This window comes from Passer montanus, unplaced genomic scaffold (genome assembly GCF_014805655.1).
Source record: "Passer montanus isolate IOZ18808 unplaced genomic scaffold, ASM1480565v1 scaffold12, whole genome shotgun sequence".
In the NCBI taxonomy this organism is placed as follows: Eukaryota; Metazoa; Chordata; class Aves; order Passeriformes; family Passeridae; genus Passer; species Passer montanus.
Genome location: NW_024358722.1, coordinates 7,100,887 through 7,119,367, shown reverse-complemented (window position 1 = coordinate 7,119,367; position 18,481 = coordinate 7,100,887). Strand labels below are relative to the sequence as shown.

At 39.9% G+C, this 18,481-nt stretch overlaps 1 protein-coding gene across 4 annotated transcripts in view; it reads left to right on the top strand.

Moving 5' to 3' along the window:
• The window catches only part of TTC7A (tetratricopeptide repeat domain 7A), a 240,570-nt gene that overhangs the window by 150,279 nt on the left and 71,810 nt on the right, over window positions 1–18,481 (top strand). For all 4 annotated transcript variants that reach the window (XM_039697785.1, XM_039697786.1, XM_039697788.1 and 1 more), the window contains one exon: window positions 1,530–1,690. In XM_039697785.1, the coding sequence (XP_039553719.1) occupies window positions 1,530–1,690 (161 nt within the window). The remainder of the gene's footprint in view (window positions 1–1,529; window positions 1,691–18,481) is intronic.

Sequence of the window (18,481 nt, the reverse complement as noted above, 5' to 3'; positions counted from 1 at the left end):
AGCAGATCTGGGCCCACCACTGTCTGGTCCTGGCTCCAAGTCGTCTTGTCATTGCTAGAATTTTTATATTGTATGAAAATGTGTTCTAGTAAACTGCTGAGGGAACATGGGTGATTAAGCCAATGTGTTTACCTTTGCAGTAGGCTTTAATAACACATGTAGTTAAAGTAGCTCCACTGACAAGCAGTAATTCATTAAAGCTGAGCAATCAGTCATGTATCCCAGTCTGAATCCAAGCCAGGACATTCAGCAGTTTTGATGCTGTGGGCCAGATGCCAGTTTGGGGTTATGTCTGGAGCAGTCACACTGATCTCCAGGCTTACATGGAGTCACCAGTAATACAGTCGTTAAATATCATGGCTCATGTGTGCACAGCAAGAGAGAAATGTCACTTGGACATTAGGATGAAGCTGTCCTATGAACAGAATATACACTGCTCCCAGAAGGATACCTGGGCTTTAGATAATCAACCACCTCTGTTGTAGCTGCAGGCAGTGTCATTGTTGCTTTCTTTAGTTATGTGCTACTTGTTTTTGTGAGAGGTCTGTGGAGGCGGTGGGAATTTGACAGTGCTGGTGTGCCAGGGTAGAAGAATGTCTGTAAAGCTTTGCTAGGTGGGAAGTTCTCATAGTAGAAAAGAAGGAACTACATTCTCCATCCATTAAGAGAAGGAGCAGGAAAGCATACATGAGGAAAAAACATTTATACACTTCTATGCTTTGTTTTCTGCAGATTTCCAGACCCACAGAAATGAAATAATTTATGTAACAGTAATTTCAGACACTGAAGAATCTTAAAGAAAATCCTCTACATAAAACTTACCAGTAAACAAATGAAAGAAAATCTGCTAAGTTTGCTTTTTGAACAGATAGCCTAAAATAGTGTACTGGATCACAAAGAGTGTGTGATAGACTTGCATTCATTATAGATGTTAAGTTTTCTGCCAAGTGAGACTTGGTTCTAATAACATGCTGCTGCTGTGATTGTCAGGATTGCTCTTTACATCACTGCTTGCAAATATATTTCTTTTTCTGACGGCATTTTAAATCTTGACTCTTTTACCCTTGAACGTTCAAACTTGATTTTTATTTTCATGATCCAAATAATGGAAGGCTTTGTACAGCCATTATGAGAGGCAAAATGCAGCAGACATGTGCAATGCTCACCCCCAGGTGAAGAGCCAGCCACTCATCCTAGAAAATGGAGCTGAGAGTTGGGCATCTGTGGTGGATATGTTTACATCATAGAATCACCATGCCAAAGGATGAGGGGGTTGATGGGATCAGGTCTGCAGCTCTTATTTATAAGCAGTGATTTAGTAATACTGCAGACTTCTTTCTCTAGAATGTGTGGGTTTTTTTCAAGCACTGCAGTCTGTTAATTTTGGCAGCCTGTTTTGATAGTAGAAGGTGCCTAAGCAGAATTTCTTCAGAATTTCTATTTACTCTGTTTGTTCTTATTTTTGATGTATAATGTAGGACTGAAAGAGTGATATGTTCTCTTGTTATTTCTACCCTATCTCCTTCTAGATTTCAGATGCTATAGACCATCTTCAAGAAGCTCTGCAACTGTGCAAAGATGACATGAATTCACTTCATCTACTGGCCCTCCTCTTTTCAGCTCAGAAGCACTATCAGCATGCACTGGATGTTATCAACATGGCTGTTGTTGAATACCCAGAAAGCTTTAGGTAAGAGTTGTTGCCTGGTGCCAAGCATCCAGTCAGGAATGAACTGCTCACTAGCTGTTGTTCTCAGTTGTACACAAGGCGCCTGTTACAGGTGTGTCACTCTCCTCCTGGGAAGGGTATTCTTTTACTTGCTGTCTTCACGGTCTTTCTGTAATCCTCACACTTGCTTTCTTTTCCAGTATTTGTCTTTCTGTATTGTGCTGATGGTGTTGTTTCCTGTAGTTTTTTGTATTACACTTCAGATGTGGAGAAATGAGTGTGAGACAACTATATCAGTGTCTGTATCACAAGTAATTTTATATTTGGTAACTCCCTCGTTAAAAACAAATTTTTCTTGCAATGACCATTGTTTTGATGCTCCTCTATGACACAATTTGCTGCAATGTGACAGCTGGGGAAAAAGATTAGTTGAAAATCACAAGCTGTGATAATGTGTAGCTGAGAGGAAGGACGATTTGCCTGCCTAGGAGTAGGTTTGAATCAGCACAGACTTCTTGGAGCCAAAGGCTTCCACTGTTCTATGTTTGACTCAGTCCCTCATCCATCTGAGGGAGGTAAATTGAATTCCATGCAATTTACTGTCATGACCTTTCAAAACAATGAATTTGTCTGTTCTGTGCAAAAATTAAAGCTACTGTATCATTCTCCGGTGATTTCATACTAGCTGAGTTTCTCAGCCACACTGCAGAAAATCCTATTGCATTTCTGGAAAACCAACTTTCATTTGGAATTGCCTGTGCTTAAATAGCGTTCTAAACCTGTGCATCCTTGTCTTTAGATAGCCTGCATTCTCAGTAGCAAGAGGGAGCAGCCTCCAGAGGTTTAGTCCAGAAGCTGAGTGGAATATTGTCTAAACAGAGCAAAGGCAGGTCATAGGAAGTTTGAGGCTGTGTAAATGTGAGCTTGAATGCTTTAGGATCTTTCAGTGCTGTATCAGTATATAATGTTTTTATTGCAAACTACATGTTGCCATTTAAAATAGCTTTGCTGCCTGTGTTTTTGAGGTTAGTTACTTTGTGTATGTGAGGAGTTAAGACTGCATTTCTTTGAGAATGAAGTGGAAATTAGTAATGGAAATGCTTTTAAGATGAAGCCAGCTCTACTCTTTAGATTGTGAACATAGGTATGACTGAAGCAGGAAATAGCCCAGTGGCTGCTGAATTGTATTTTAGGGTTTTAAAGTAACAAACAAAGTAAAAACCCCTCATACAGTCAAAGGTCACATGAACAGTTGGAGATCAGATGTTTGTTGAAGACTACAAAAAAACACCTAAAGATACACAAGACACAGGAAGAGGTTGTTTATGTTAGGAGAAGAGTGTTTGCCTTGTCCAATTGACTAACTGGTCCATCATGTCCTGGATCTTTCCCCCAGCAGTGACTGATTATTTATGTTTCAGGGGAGGACAACACATAGCAAGCATTGTATGCAAAGTAGCTTGGAGGGCTGCTGGGTGGGTTCCTTTGTGCTGTCTGATAATCTGATTTCCCCAAAGCTGAAAAGACTATTATCTCTTATGTTTCTGTGAGTGCAAATTCTGATTTGCACAAAGACCTTTGCCAAAGAGTAGCAGAATAGGTTGTTTCTGATAGAAACAACTAGTATTGGTAGTGAAGGCCCAGGTTTGTGCTTGCTCCTAGACACAACCTTGCTAAAGTGTGTGCCCTTGGAAGGGCCCCTCTTTTCTCCCCTGTTACACAGGAGTGTGTAACAAGGCTGACAGTGAGACTCATTCACAGGTACACATGGATGGAGGAATAGGAGCTGGCTTCTTGCCTCTGCTGTGCGACTGCCCTGTATCCATGTGGGTCTTTCTCTTGACCAGCCAGCAAATAACTCATGAGTGAGGGAATGGAGAAAGTATGTCAGAGTTGCAAGGCAAGAAAAAAGAAAAAAAAAAAGCTTAAAAATAGATTTAAACAAGTGTTTCTGAGAAAAGGAATGGGAATCCAATAAGGAGGGGAAAAGCAAGAATAACAGAGTACATCTATAATTTGTACCAAATTTGAAACCATTTCAGGCTTTCTAGTGTATGCTAGAAGGGTTTTACTGCTTTGTAAAACCTCTTTGAAGGGACAAAGTCCTGATGCTATTGTGTATCTCCAATTGCTATTGCCTTATAGAAAAATGCTAATTTTACTACTGTATGGAATGACTACAAGATGTTTCATGTAAATAGTGTAGGCAAGTTCAACTGCATGATTTTAAAGCTGTATTTAAAAGTGGTTGATTATTTTTCCCAATTCACATTTATATGAACCAGGCAACTGTGTAATGTGGTGCCTGGGGGCTCCCATCCTAATGACATCTCTTTTTGGAAGCACAGTTTGATGGTATGTATCAAGAAAAGATGATGAAAGCTGCATTAAAGGACCTTAGGACTCTGTAGATGGCAGGAAAAAAAACCCCAGAAGCATTGTCTAGATGTATATCCCAAATAAAAGAAAGCATAAAATGTAAAAAATTAAGCATTTAGCTGACCCAAACTACAGCCATCTCATACTGTTTCCCTGGTTTCTGTATGTAATTAAAATTAATTAGTTGCTGCTTTTTTTCTTTTATATTAAGTCCTTTCATTGCAACTTTTAAAGAACAATTTTTTTAGGATAGTTCATGTAGTTGGCTGTTGGCTGAAGCAGTTGGAAAAAATATACTGCATTGCTCAGCTAACACATAACATCCTTTGGCATGAACTTCATGATACTGACCCAAATATGTCTGAAAGTGCCCCTTGTTCATGTGTTTTTTACATTTATGCACATTTCAGAGGTTGATGTGGTGCTCAGGGAGGAGGGATGTGAAATGTGGGCACTGAATACAGTGAAAGATGCAGTGGTTTGGACTGAGCTATTGAAGAGCTGAATATCCAAAAGGCACAAAATGAACCTAGCAAGATGACTTCTTGAAAGGTGGCATGTAGTAACAAATCCATTGCATTCCAGTCAGTGAATGACTGGCTGAATTTGAGCACTAGAATGTACTGTCAAGCAATGTCAGAGGAAGACTTCATAAAAGAAGAATGAGAGCCAGCTATGATGAACATATTGCAAGATGGGCTGAGCCAGAAGAAATACACTGTCTTGCCATGACTATAAAAGACAGAAATAGCAACCTTTACATGGAAGGTATCATCTGAAAAGTTGCTGACACCTCTCTATGGGATGAGACTGCCCAGTATAAAACTTAGTGATTTTACATCCTGTCAATGATGGTATGCTATTAAAAGAAGCAAGTGAATGTAGTACCAACAGTTGGCTTTGGTATATATTTTTGAAAGGACTATCTTCAGCACATTTGGGTAAGAAGAATCCTGTTAGTATCAGGTGTCTCCCCTCCAGGTCAGTAATGCTAATCATAAGCCTTGCTGATGATGGATTCCTGTATTTTTTTTCCAGCTCAAAGGCCACTCTTTGGGTAATGTTCTACCTGAGTCTGGCAGTGATTACCTTCACAGGCTTGTCTTGGGGGAGAAATAATGTTAGTGAACACTCTTGCCCTCCAGATGATCTTCATAAAGTAATTCATTGTTTATTTTGAAATAATTTGGCTTTTTAAAGTCTGTATCCACCTCACAGAGTTCCATGCAGAACTCTGGGTCTATCAGCCTGCAGAATCCACCACAGAGCTTAACATGTCCTTTATTTTCAGCTAGTAATATTTCTTCCTTCCAGTTTTGCTTGTATAAAAGTGTTTTTGTCTTCCTAATTCAGCCCCTCTTCCAGATTACTGTTTTGCTCTCTGATCGTGTTTTAGCTTTAATTGGTTAGCTTCCAGCAGTGGAAAAAAATGAATGTCTATACCAAGTATAAAGTTGGAAATAACATATCAATTTTATGGACATTCTATTGCTCCCAGACTGCTTATCCAAACCTATTCTGTTGTTCACTGGGTAGTTTCATATCTCCTGGATGGCTCCCCATTATGTTAGAACAATACAGTCCTCTGGCATAGCATGTCACATCATCTAATTGCTGCCCAATGTGATGGTGAATGTTTTGTTAAATTATCGTGTGTCTGTGGCAGTTCTGCGTGTTGCACAGGGGTTGTAACTCTCTTAAATTAACAGATGTTAATATTCCTTCTCTTTCTAGACGGTAAGTCACTATTCTGTTGCTCTCAAAGTCTCTAAACTAGTTACAAAGAAACAAGAAAACTTCTGGGAAGCACTGCTGTTCTACACATAAAGACTCAAAAAGAAACAAGTGGGTTGATATTCTGGAGCAATGTAGGTGTCAAATGCAGTTGCTTTTGTTCTACAGAAAGCTAGCACAAGAGTAATTACTGTAAATGGAGTGAAAAAAAGACTCAGAAGGCCAATAAATATTAAATGTGTATCTTGGAAAGTGTTTATAAAAAAGGAAGTAAATTCTGCTTGGGGAATTGTCTTGGTTGTCTTGGTGTTCGTGTTGTTTTAGCAGAAATGGTTTATTTGTTACAGCCAGCCCTCAAAATATAAAGTTCTCTTCTAGATTAGAAGTGGTTTACTGACAGAAGATGTCCTTGATTTCATCACTGCTACATTAATTTCATTAAGGCCTTGTGAAGTAATTGTGTGGCAAGATTTATTTGTCGTAGTCTGGTGCACACTTACTGTGGGGAGAGCTATTCTGTGGAATATTAGCAATGCCATTTACCAGGTGCTTCCATTTGCCTCAAAAAACCTCTCCAACCTTGATGTAAAATCAGTATCTCAAAATGCAGGATTAAACTGTCATTTCTAGTTTGAATTCTCTTTCCATTGCTTGTCAAGCTCTTTCTTTTGTGTTTAAAATAAACAACTCATGCCTTCTTTGAGCCATATCTTTTTGGGCACTGGTGGAGGCCAGCAGTACTGTTGAGAGCAGTAAAGTAGATCTGTGTTCTTGCCTATAATCTCCATGGAGAACACAGAGTCAATTTTCCCTCAGTCAATGGTTTTGTGTTGTGGCTGATCTACACTGCCACGGGTAAGTGAAGATAGTTGTGCCCCCTACCCTTCCCACCTCACACCCAGGTATTCCAGCTTTCCATGCCCTGGAAGGGTTTTGCCACTTTTCTCATGGAATGGTGGTGGCCTCTTAGCCTTAGAGAATCAGGTCAGCCCATTTATATGATTCCAGTTCATCATCAGGCAGGAGGCAAGGAAGTCAGTACATCTTGGTGAGAGAACAGCTTGTTAAAATTCTCAGAATACTGTTTTGTTTGAATTCCTCAAGGGTGTAAGATCTAAAGCAAGGACAGATTAATATTTTGGCTGTAGCATTTGATCATGCTAGACAACTTTTATAAATAGGATACTCAAAACTCTCAAGGGTGGAGCTTTTGTAAGCTGACTTCTTGTAGTGGTGTGTTCACACCCTGGCTGGTGAGAGTGACCCAAAAATGTTTTTATTTCTTTATTGATGCCCCAGTCAATAATACAAAGTAACAAAAAATGGAAGAATGTACTTGATATAACAGCACTGTGCTACAAGAATACAAAATGTGTTAGGCTTCTGTGATTCACTAAAGCAAGGGAGATGTGGAGATGGTATGGTTGAGCTGGGGTTTTTGCTGTAGTAGCCATGAATGTTTGTTTCTGTTGGCATGTTACAATTCTCTGGTTTTTATGGAATTAACCTTAAAAATACTTGATGATATATTGCAGTAATTGGGATTATACTCTGTAGAACTAGTAAAGATAGTGAGTATTTGTATGGCAAATACCTGAAGGAAGAGCTTTAAGATAGGCTCTTGACTTTTATTAAAGACCACACAGATACCTAGAGGTAAAAAAAAAATATTAAAAAAAAAAAGACGTTTTAGGGTGCTTTTTTCTTGTTTGGATTTATTTTCACACTTCTAGCACTGCCCCCCTCACCCCCCATGATGAAGAAACAAAATGAATTTTTGAATTACAGTATCCAAGATTAGATTCCTCTTTTGGCAGATTCAAATGGACATATGTATGCTTCTCTAAGGGTTGTAGTCTGATCTAAGACAAAAATTCAGCAGGTGAGCATGATAGCCTTTTATTCACCAGCTTGATGTGGTAGAAAGAAATATCCCCCTAGATAATGTCTGTTTGTGCCAGGAATGGATTTGTGTTGGTGTACGTATCAATCCATCTTAAAATTACAGGGCTGGATTCAAAGGGAACTGGAGAGAATTCCATTCCCTCATAGCTCAGGGTTCAGGATATGAATAAAAGGAGTTAAATGGAGCTTAGAGAAGAACCCTACTGCAGACTAATTTTCCTAGTATGGTATGAAAAGAAGGAACAGATAAGCAGTTTTCCAGCCTTAACAGTAAAGATTCAAATCTTTCCTCTGGATGAAAAGTCAATTTTATTTCATTATAACTTTTTTCTGTAGTATCTGAGTAAATGGCTACTGCCTCCATGCATTTAAGGCCTTTATAGTGAGCAGCAGTGCTTCTAGATGTTTGTTTTGCAATTGCAGAGGTAACACTAGGTATGCAAATGCAGACATAAGGAATTTAAGAATAGATTCAAAAATGCAGGACTAGCATGGCTGATTTGAGTTACGAGCCCCAGGTTCTGTACTCCAGAGCACTGTACATCTGCCTTACCAATGAGTTAGTCCCCCCAGTACACACTTTGCTCCCTTCTAAGGGCCATTTTCTTTTGAACAGCTGCAGCATGTTCTGCTTTATATTCAAAGGAAGTGTTCAGGAGCCCTGACTGTCTACACTGGATACCAAAGTATATTGAAAAATAGCATGTTTGTATTATGTGGGCAGCAGAGTCATTGTCAGTGGGAACTTCTAGAAATGGAGTTTAGCCATAGTATGTGCATGTAGGGGTTATCCAAGGTGAGAAGGGACTTAGTGACTGAGATCCCTGTGTTTCTACCAGGTGATTTTGTGACCTCCAAAGGTAGATCTGGGTCATGGAGATCCCAAGGAGAACCTAAGGCATACTTGCTGCCTGGAAGTCAAAGAGAGAACCAAAGAAAAAAAGTGGTGTTGGTGTGGGAAGCCCAGCTCTAAACTTTCACCTTCTGCTGTGGGGCTACATAGGTATTCAGTGGGGCTGAATGGGATGCCAGCTTTTGTTAGCAAATTCAGAGAGCAGTTCTGCCAGAAAACAGGGTTTTGGAGCCTTCCTGAACTCCTTCAAGGCACTGTCAATATATGGATGAAGGAGAAAACAAAATACCCAGCTTGTCTTGTTTTTTCATTGCTTCACCCCTCGTGAAGGTGAATGCTGTCACATTCATATTTTCTGAAAAATCTCTTCACCCTGGATTTTTCTCCTGGGAAGCTTAGAAGCCTCAGAGAAAATTATCTCATTTGCTTTTCCTGTGTTTTGCTCCTTTGGAATGTGGCTGGAGATTGTTTACCAACAGGTGGTAGTGTCATTGTTTTTCTGATGTGAATTGTTTTGACTTATTGGCCAGTCATTGCCAAGCTGTGTCAGGACTCTGGAGAGAGTCACGAGATTTCATTATTATCTTTTTAGCCTTCTGTAAGTATCCTTTCTGTATTGTTTAGTATATTTTAGTGTTCTTTAATATAATATAGTATCATAAAATAATAAATTAGCCTTCTGAGAACATGGAGTCAGATCCATCATTCCTTCCTTCATCAGGGCACCCTGCAAATGCAATAGAAGGCTTTGAAAAGTCTGCTGTCAAAAACACAGATACAATAATCTGAAATTGTTTCCTGAGGCTCTCAGAAACTCATTACCAAGGAAGTATGGGAAAATATTTTCTGAATTTTCTGAGACCTTTAAGAAGTCTCAAATGCAAGGATGATCAAGAGTTGTTATTTTTTTTTTGGAATTGGTTTTTGAGAATGAAAAATTGAATTCACTGAGAATTATTGTTGATAATCATTACTGAAAAACAGATCCTGAAATATGAAGAGGCATGGATGTGATGCTTAGCAGATAGTTTTTCAGTGTAGGAGATTACTGTCCAAGAAGGCTGCAGTGCGGTCAAGCTATGTTGTCTTGAGATGAGTAGAGTATAATGCTCTGATCACTCAGTGAAAGGGGTAGCTTTTTCATTTCCAGCTGGAAATTTCAGACTTGAGTGACTTCTGCTCTAATGTCCTAGGAGTATTTATTTATCTAATGAGAAGAGCACAAAATGTTTTGATTTGCATTTTCTTCAAAAAGAAGAGGGAGGTGGATTTATTCAGATGTTCTGAAGAACTCACCAGGGAGCACAAACTAAGTATGGTAATTTTTCAGCCACAGATGTGGTTTTTACCTCCTGAAAACAGGGAAAGCCCTTGCTCTTCACTGTCTTAGAAATATTTGCAGTAATTGACAGTAATTGCACCTTAGATGGGAAGTCAACTTCTGTTGCCATTGTCATTAATTTCTGCAGAACCAAATATGTAAGCAGGCATAGTCATACTATTTGATATTAGTCACTATTGATGTTTCTTATATTTTAGTCTCTGTTTGTTAAGGAAAGATAATGATGAATACAGGTCTTATCATGGAGAGAAAGATTGTAACCTAGAAGTTCTGTGTTACCAACATGTCTTAGAAAATATTACATATTTCCTATTATGCTAACATTTTGACAACAGAAAATAAATAATGAATTATTTTACTTTCCCTTATTCACTTTAACAGTTATGTATGTAATTTGGCATTAAATTTGTTATAAGGCTGTATTTTAGGAGGAAGAGGGAATATCAGGATGGAGTGCTAAATGGCCTAATCAAGCGGCACAGTCATTAGCAGAGATTTTTCCTAATATACCAACAGAAAATTCAATCCAGAATGATGCAAGTATGACATAGAATTGTGTTTTTGAGCACTGTGGCTGGACATGTGAACTGTTGGAAATTGTGAACAGTGAACTCTATTCCATATGTCTCTATCAGCTGGAGAAGTGGCAGGAGGTTGATATCTAGCACCTCAAGTCAAGTTCATACCAGTAAGCAGTTGAATTGAAATTCATAGTGAGTAGACTCCTGGACATTTTTTAATACTATTTTTTAATTTTATTTTTCCTTCTGCAGTCTGGCCATTTGTATCTGCCATCTGGGTGCTTGTGATGACTTGAGATTTTCCTGTAGTTTTTCTTGTATTTTCTCAGGACAAGGTAAATGTCTTTCTGTTGATGGTAGGGTATGTAGTGCAGTGGGGGTCTGAGCCCAGCTGGGAATATACATGTGTCTGCAGTCTGTGTAATGAGCAGGAGAATGACCAGTTGGCAAGGAGCTGTGTTGCTGAGTGAAAGAGGAAGCCCTGCCTCCTGCCCCATGAGTTTCATTAGTCAGCCATTTTGTCTACCTTCAAAATGTAGGTACTTTATGTGTTGGGAAGAAAAAGGGAAAACTCTTCCTCTTGGCATTTCAGTCATGTTTAAATGTGCAGTTCTGCACAGTAGGAATGACATAACCCAGCATGATCCAAAGGGATGTGACAGTACAGCTGTGTGGAGCAGCTTTAAGTCTTCTCCAGCCTTGCACAGACCGCTGCAGCAGAAGTGCTTTGAGAGGCCAGTGTGATGCAGCATTGCAGAATGGCACTGGAGGAGAAGAATACAGAGCATCTACCACCCCCAGGTACACGTGCCAGGGGCCCTACCAGGAGTGGAACTCCCTGCCAGACAAAGATGCAGAAATGACAGATGGGCACTGAGTAGCCTGCATCTCCAAGCTTTTGCAAGGCAGGTGTTAGGAATGAGTACTTGAGACAGCTTAAAAAAGCAGCAGCAAGGGTATCAGTAAAACCCAGATTTCTCAGATGCAGTCTGATTTCAGTCAGATTTCGCAGTGCAGCCTCGAAAAGAGGCGGGGATGCTCCACCACAGCAGGCAAAGCACTGGTGGCAAATAGCACTGCATAGCAGCCAAGGTCTCTGAGAGCAAGAGTGTCAGGGATTTTCCTGGCCTGCACAAAGCAGTCTCCAAGGCTTAGCTGCCCCATGTACTGTGTTAAAATAAAGCTAGCAGTAATGCGTGCCTCAGGAAGCCGCTGGTAGGTGGCATGGGGCCAGTGTTCATTTAGGGTAGTTCATGTTGCTGCCATCCAGCTGTGCTGATCTCACCCCTGGAGGATTTTTAATCTATGTGGGATTGCTTTAATCTATGCTCTTTCTACATCTCCAGAAAGAATGGCTCCTGAGAGGAGGAGTGCTGAGACTTTGGCTGCCTTTGAGCCACCATTATAGTGCTGTTCTGTAGTAGGATTTGTTGAAAGCTGTGCACAATAATATTGGGAGTTTATTGTTTGGAAGGATTTGTGTTTGTTTTGTTTTCTTTGCATCTAGAGTGCTTATATGAATTAGTGCTACTTCATATATGCTTATATGTAAAAGTCATATGCATATACTAAATTATCTTTTCCTGAGAAACATTCTTCTGAAACTGAACTGGGTGGTACATTTTCTTGTTCATTGCTCTGCTGTTAAAGCAGATGGAAATGTCTGGAGTCTCCTTTGTTGCCAGGGGTATAAACTATGTCCCATCTTAATCAAGAGGCTGCACATTGTCAGTTTGGAAATGCCAACTGAAACAAGGGTTTTGTTTTTCAAGTCCACTTAAGGAAAAAAAAAGATTCAATATATATGGGCTCTTTGGAGCCTTCACACCAGATGATTTTCAGACATAATAGGGATTGAAATTGAAAATTCTACTAGCAGCACTGGAATTGCTTCTTTTTCTGTGGCAACCAGCAATTGCCTGCTGCTTCACTGGCCACCTGCAAATGTCAGGGTTTCCACAGAAGGGGCACGGTCCTGTGCAAAATGCCTGTGGGTAAGAGGAAGGGAGATCCTGCAGGATAATGGTGTCCAAATGTGTGTTGTGCAGGGCAGGAAAACTTGCATTTGAAAGCCTGTGATCTTTGGTGATATTTCCCTTCTCCATACTACCCTAGCCAAGGTGTATTTCTTAGTTTTGGCAGACAGATTTTATCCCACATGTGTAAGACTGCTTTTGAGCAAAGCCCCATTACATTTCTTCCAACTGGAAAAAAAAAAAAAAGAAAGAAAAAGCAAAATGCATCCAGATCAAAACATTATTTTAGAAGGTTCAACTGATACACAGGGAAAGGAGGACAGCAAAGCAAGCTTAACTTAAGGTTTACCCTTTCACTTAATTTCTGGGGTGATTTAGAAAAAAACATGTTAAACTTCTGCAATATTAGCTTTTTATTTAAGCCCTGTGATGCTACTGTGAAGGACAGTATCTAAATAAGCTGCTGCACTGGGATTTTATTCAGTTCATTAACTGTGATAGCAACACTGAAAAGTGTATAGGGAATTCTAGTACAGATTTTTGATGTTCTAGAGGTCAGTCTAGTCTTAAAAGAAAAAAATTACTTTTTCAGATGCCTCACTGGCTCAAAACATGCCTAATCCTTGCAAGGCTTTTTAAATTGGTGTTCATCAGTTATTAACTTAGACTTTACTAATTTCTCCACCTAGATGTCCTGCAAACTTCTGGTGCAAAAGCTGTATTTTAAATAAGGCAGTATCTACTGCTGATGCCATCTAATTTGCTTCTGCACATGGCAGAGCAAATGTCTCATTTTATATGGTTTAGCAACTTGCACCCTGAACCCAGGAATTCTGGGCATAAAAAATATCGCAGCTGAATTATCATTTATTTTTCTCTAAGACAGTCTAAACAACAGTACAGTGTAAAGTTGCAGTGCCACAAAAAGATAGGAGCAGTACTCACAAATTATGTATTCCAGCAGGGACTCATTATTTGCCTACATAGACGTGGCCATTTGTCTGGGATTAGTTGCCAGACATACAAGAGAGAGAAATCATGGTTTTAGGTGTCACTGTAAGCACTGTTATTACAGGGAAGAACCGATGAAGCAATTCTGTATCTAAACAGCACCTTAAGGAAATCATGTTTCTTACAGGGTAGGGCAGATTTGCCCTTAAGCACTTATGAGGCTGTAATAAGCTGTAAGACTGGTTGCAAATAATGTCACAGCTGAAAAAAAAAAAAGTGTTGCTCAGTCATTAAGGACAAAGCCCTGTAGAGGTTCTCATAAATGAATGAATAAATTTGAAATGCTTCCTCTGATGTGTGAACTCTGAAATTAACACCACACTAAGAATAGTACAGGGTGTCAGCTCTGAGGGCGGAAGGGAAAAAGAAGATACTCTCTTCCAATCTTCTGTATCATTTAAATTGCTTTAAGCTTAAGCTAAGTAGCATAAATGGCTGCATCTGGCATTTCAGAAGTTAACTAAATAGTGCTGTAGTAGAAATATCCCTGATCATTGGCTTGACCCAAACCTTGAGTAATGCTTACTGCAGGAAAGCAAGTGTACAAGCGGATGTATTTTCTGACCTTGGCACTTGTTTAGTGCTTACAGTCACTTGCAAGCAGGTTCTGTGTGGGCTGTTGGCCTTTTAAGAAAATGCTTAGTGTCTGGATTTCAAGCTGAAGAAGAGGGAAGCCAGGCTGTTTTACCCTACCCTACCCTACCCAAGTAGGGGAAAAAAGCACAGCTGAGAATGGTGCAGATGGCCTGAAGCAGGCTGGCACATTGTGCTGGAGTATCAGCATCAGATGACTACCTTAAAAAGTGAGGTTCTGTCATCTCCCTGTTTTCACTGGGGATCTCATAAGCTGCTTTTCCAAGATTATCCATAATAGCGGTTTGTCTAGCTGAAAATATCCCCCACAAGAACAAGAAGAAAATTATGTGAAACCTGAATATATTAAAGGCCAAGAAAGAGAGCATATTTATTTTTTTCTTATGGATGTTAAACCTCATCAAACTAAGCTGATGAAAATATAATAAAATAAAAAAAATTGCAGTGCTGCAGGATGTGTTTTCTACATGGTGCGCTTCCTGGCTCCAGGCATTTTTTCCCATCAAATTCAATGGTCAGTCAGCAAATTTTATTAAGGTTGATTGCCAGTTTCTCTTGTACCTCATAGCCACTGCTAAGAGCATTAATTTTCCAGGGAGGAAGTCGCTGCTCCCTTGCACAGTGCACAGTCCATCTAAATTCCCTCACAGCTGTAGTGTGTATTGTGAACAATGTTGATTATGTTCTCAGCACTTAAATAGTGCTGTTAAACTGCTGCTCGAGAGTGTGCCCTATTTGGCACAAAAGCATTTTGAGTTTAGGCTTGGAATAGAATTTGCAAAGGGGACTGAGCACAGAGCTGGTACTTTCTGAAGTTTAAGGCTGCAGTTGTGTTGAGGTTTTATATAACAAATACTTCATGCCTTAGTCAGGGCCACTTGTAGTGACAGTAACTATAGTAACAAAACAAAGTTTCTAGCTAGTGAAGAAGCATTTCCAATGAGCAGGACATCAGTTTCTGATCCAGCCTCTGAAATATGCTTATTTATCAGTTTTGTGTGTAATGCTATTTTAATAACTACTACTGTATTTTCAAACATATTTAGAAATTTTCATTTCTAAATGAAATTTGCTTTTGTTTGCTCTTGGTGTGGTTTTTTTCCCCTCTTTTTCCTAAAACCTGTGGAGGGACTTGCTCTTTTTGCCTTCAAATGGAAATGTTCTAATTATATTCCTGCTTTTTTAACTTGTTTTCCTAAAGAAATAGGGATTATGCAGTTGGGCTTTTTATACCTTGAACACTTTTGGAAGTACTGGCTGATTTAAAGCAAGTTTTGACAGTGTGTTGGAAGTCCTTAAGATAAGTTTCTGCAAGTTTTCTAAAAGCAGCCTGCTGAGTCAAGGCTGGAGGGGGCAGGCAGAGCCGAGCCCTGTGGTACCAGGGTTAGCAGCGGCCAGAGGACAGCAGGGACAGCACACAGGGACATGGCAGCAGCACTGCCAGGGGCTGGTGGATCTGGGAGAAGGGTTGGCTGCGGGAAACAGAGACAGATTGCACTGGGGACAGAGGATGCAAATCTGTAGGAAGTTGCACACCACCTGGGAAAGGACAGTTTGTGGCATTTAAGTGAAGACTATATAAATGCATAAATGTTTCTGTGTCTAATCTGCTCATTTGCATTTGTAACAAATCATAGCAGAATGAGTAAGGAAGGAAAGGAGGCATGCTGCAAGTGGTAATCAGCACATCCTAACAAAACTTCCTCAAGTTGGAGGTGAGGTAAAAGGCTGGGTCTCAGCAAGGCCTGCAGGAATGGACCTCTCTGGGAAACCAGGGAATGGTACTTCTTAGGTTTTCACAGAAATTCTAGCCTGAAAGTGGCGGTCTGGTTAAATAACAGCAGAAAGACTTATTATTCTATTAATAAAAAGGTCTTGTAAAACTTCAGTGGATAGCTTTTCTGTTGCCAGACAGTTGTTTTATGAGGAGCAGAAAGATGTTTTTAAAGAAAGCGTGGCGTTAGCTGAAGCAAGCTGAACGCACAGGAATTGGCCCCAAAGCTGTGATTGCTTGGACAGTCTGCCTGTGAGCTTCCTTATACTGGCTTCATAAATTAAAGGAGTGTTCTTTTTTTTAGTGATCCCTAACCCTTTCTTCCATTGTGTGTGAATTGTCTTTTTAAAAGTTTGGTTACTTTCTGTTCAAATGGCTCATGAAACACCAATTTACATTATGAGCCTCCAATAAAACTAAATGTGTTACTGCCCTGTATTTCCTCCTTCCAGCATCAGCTACTTGCTCCTGCCAATTCCTAAGCCGTTTGGTGGCAGAGTATTTGGAGCACCAGACAAGGAAATGGAGGTGAGGAAATGGAAGGGAAAGGAGTAAAAGAAAGCTGAAGATCTGTTCTTTGGAGTTGAAGGAAGATAGAAAAATCTGTCTGAAGCTTTTATGTCATTTTTGGGGCTGTTCCTGTAACTCAGACAATTGGGTAATTCACCTTTTCTACATAGTGAGAGGTTGTTTTTGTAACAGCAGAGAGGGAGCAAAAAGCTGTTCTTTTGCAAAAGCATGTTTCCTGGAAGGTGTGTAACTTGTATAACATTTCAGCTCCAGACTCCTTGCAGTGATACTCTCTGAATTTCCCAGGAGCCCTGTGATGCATCAAACATTTTGTAATCAATCTGTACACCGGTGAAATGCAGCTGTTACTGGGGAAGAGTAGAAAAGATGGGTAACAGAGACCAATAGCATGTATCTGATTAGGCTGTGAAGTTAGGAAGAATAATCTGCAAATTGAAGTTGAAAAGATGGTTGTAGAGAAGCAGAATACAGAGAACTGAGCTGGAGTTTTACCATGTCCTATAAGCTAGTACCTGTGTGAGAAGTGTGACTCAGGCTCCTTAATATCATCACTTAATTAAGACTTGGATTTTACATTTCATTTTAAATAATCTCTTAACAAGGGATGGGATGGGTGTTAAAATGTTTGAATCTTAAGGGGACAAATGTAATGTTAAAAGCTCTAAATAAAAGCAATTTAGTTCAAAGTGTTAAGGAAAGTTGGCCATATGTAAATGAATCTACCTCTTTCATTTGACAATTGGAAAGACTTTTTTTGGCTTCCCTTAAATCAGCCACAGCACTAAATCTCGTAATAGAAAATTCTAAAATTAGTAGAAGTGGCTGGCTTTTCTGTCTCTGCTGCACAGTTCTGGTTAGGGTTATTAATGAGGAAGAACTCTTGCTTTTCTCTCTGTTTTAATAAATTAATTACAGGATGAGTTAGTGCAGGCAGTAAGTTTTGGGCTTCATTCTACTGTTTTGTTTTCCCAAGAGCATTTAACTTTATGTTGTAGCTGTAGGTATAATAGCTTTAAGAGTATAGCAGTTTCTGCATGGTATCTTCTGCATAAGTGTTCTTGTGATCAGTGGTCAACAAACTAATGCTTTTGGATTGGACAGGTTCATCCCTTGGGATTTTCTAGAACAAAATTCCCAAAGCTGTAGATCACAGTTCCCAGCAGGATGGTGGTGGTGTTGAAAACAGATAGCAATGCAGTAGTTGTTGTGGCTCCAACCTCTGGGTACAAGGACATGAAATGCTGAAGTCACTGCTTTTAGGGTTGTCCCTTTCTCCTTCTGCCAGTCAACCACGCTCACAAAAAATGTATTCATAGGTGCTTTAGGGACTGGAATGTGCTGTAAAACTGAAGAAAAATTGTCTGAGGATGCAAGTGGAGACACAATTTAGAGCAGTTTTCTTCCATTCTTGTAATTTAGACCTGCTTCCTGAGTAGCAATAATAAACCATGGAATGACTCATTTGACAAGGTAAGTTTATTTATGGCAGCAGAAGAAAAATTTGACAAGTGGATGTGTCCTGATGCCCTGCCCATGGGAGAGGAGAGGAAGAGATGAGTCCAGTGCCCTGGCTGGTTTTTCACACTTGTACAGGGAGTGTCACAGTTGTGTTGTTTATCCAGGGAGGGCTCGTATATGTGAGCAGAGCCTCTGTGTGCTGCTGCAGATGCTGCCCACAGTGGAACATGGTGTCTCTAATTGGAATGGAGCTGTACCAAGCCACATCAGGCTGCCCTGTCAGTGCAATTAGCTGCTTTAACAAGAGGGAACACACAGCTTACATGGAGGCAAAATGTTTCAGTGGTTTAATCTATTTCCCAGGATGGTCTTTGCTGGGTTAACTCCTATAGAACTGTGTTATGAAGCAAACCAAGTAGATTATGTATTTTACAACATTAGTAGTGTCTCCATGGTAGCCTTTATGGACTTGGGCATTATATGCTCTGTGGTGGTTATGATGCAGCAGCTTTGCAAAAGTGGTGTTTTTCTACTTGAGGCTTCAGTTGTCCATTGGTTGTAGTCCTGAAAATAAATACCAGAATTTGTGTCTTTTGGAAAGAGCAAACTGCTCAGAAGAGATGGCAATCTGAAGTGCATAAATCTGCAGGGATTACTGAAGCAGCCTTCAGCAGATTTGGGTCAATCAAGCACATCACATTATTATTTAGTTTTCAGTGGAGAAATGCAACTGT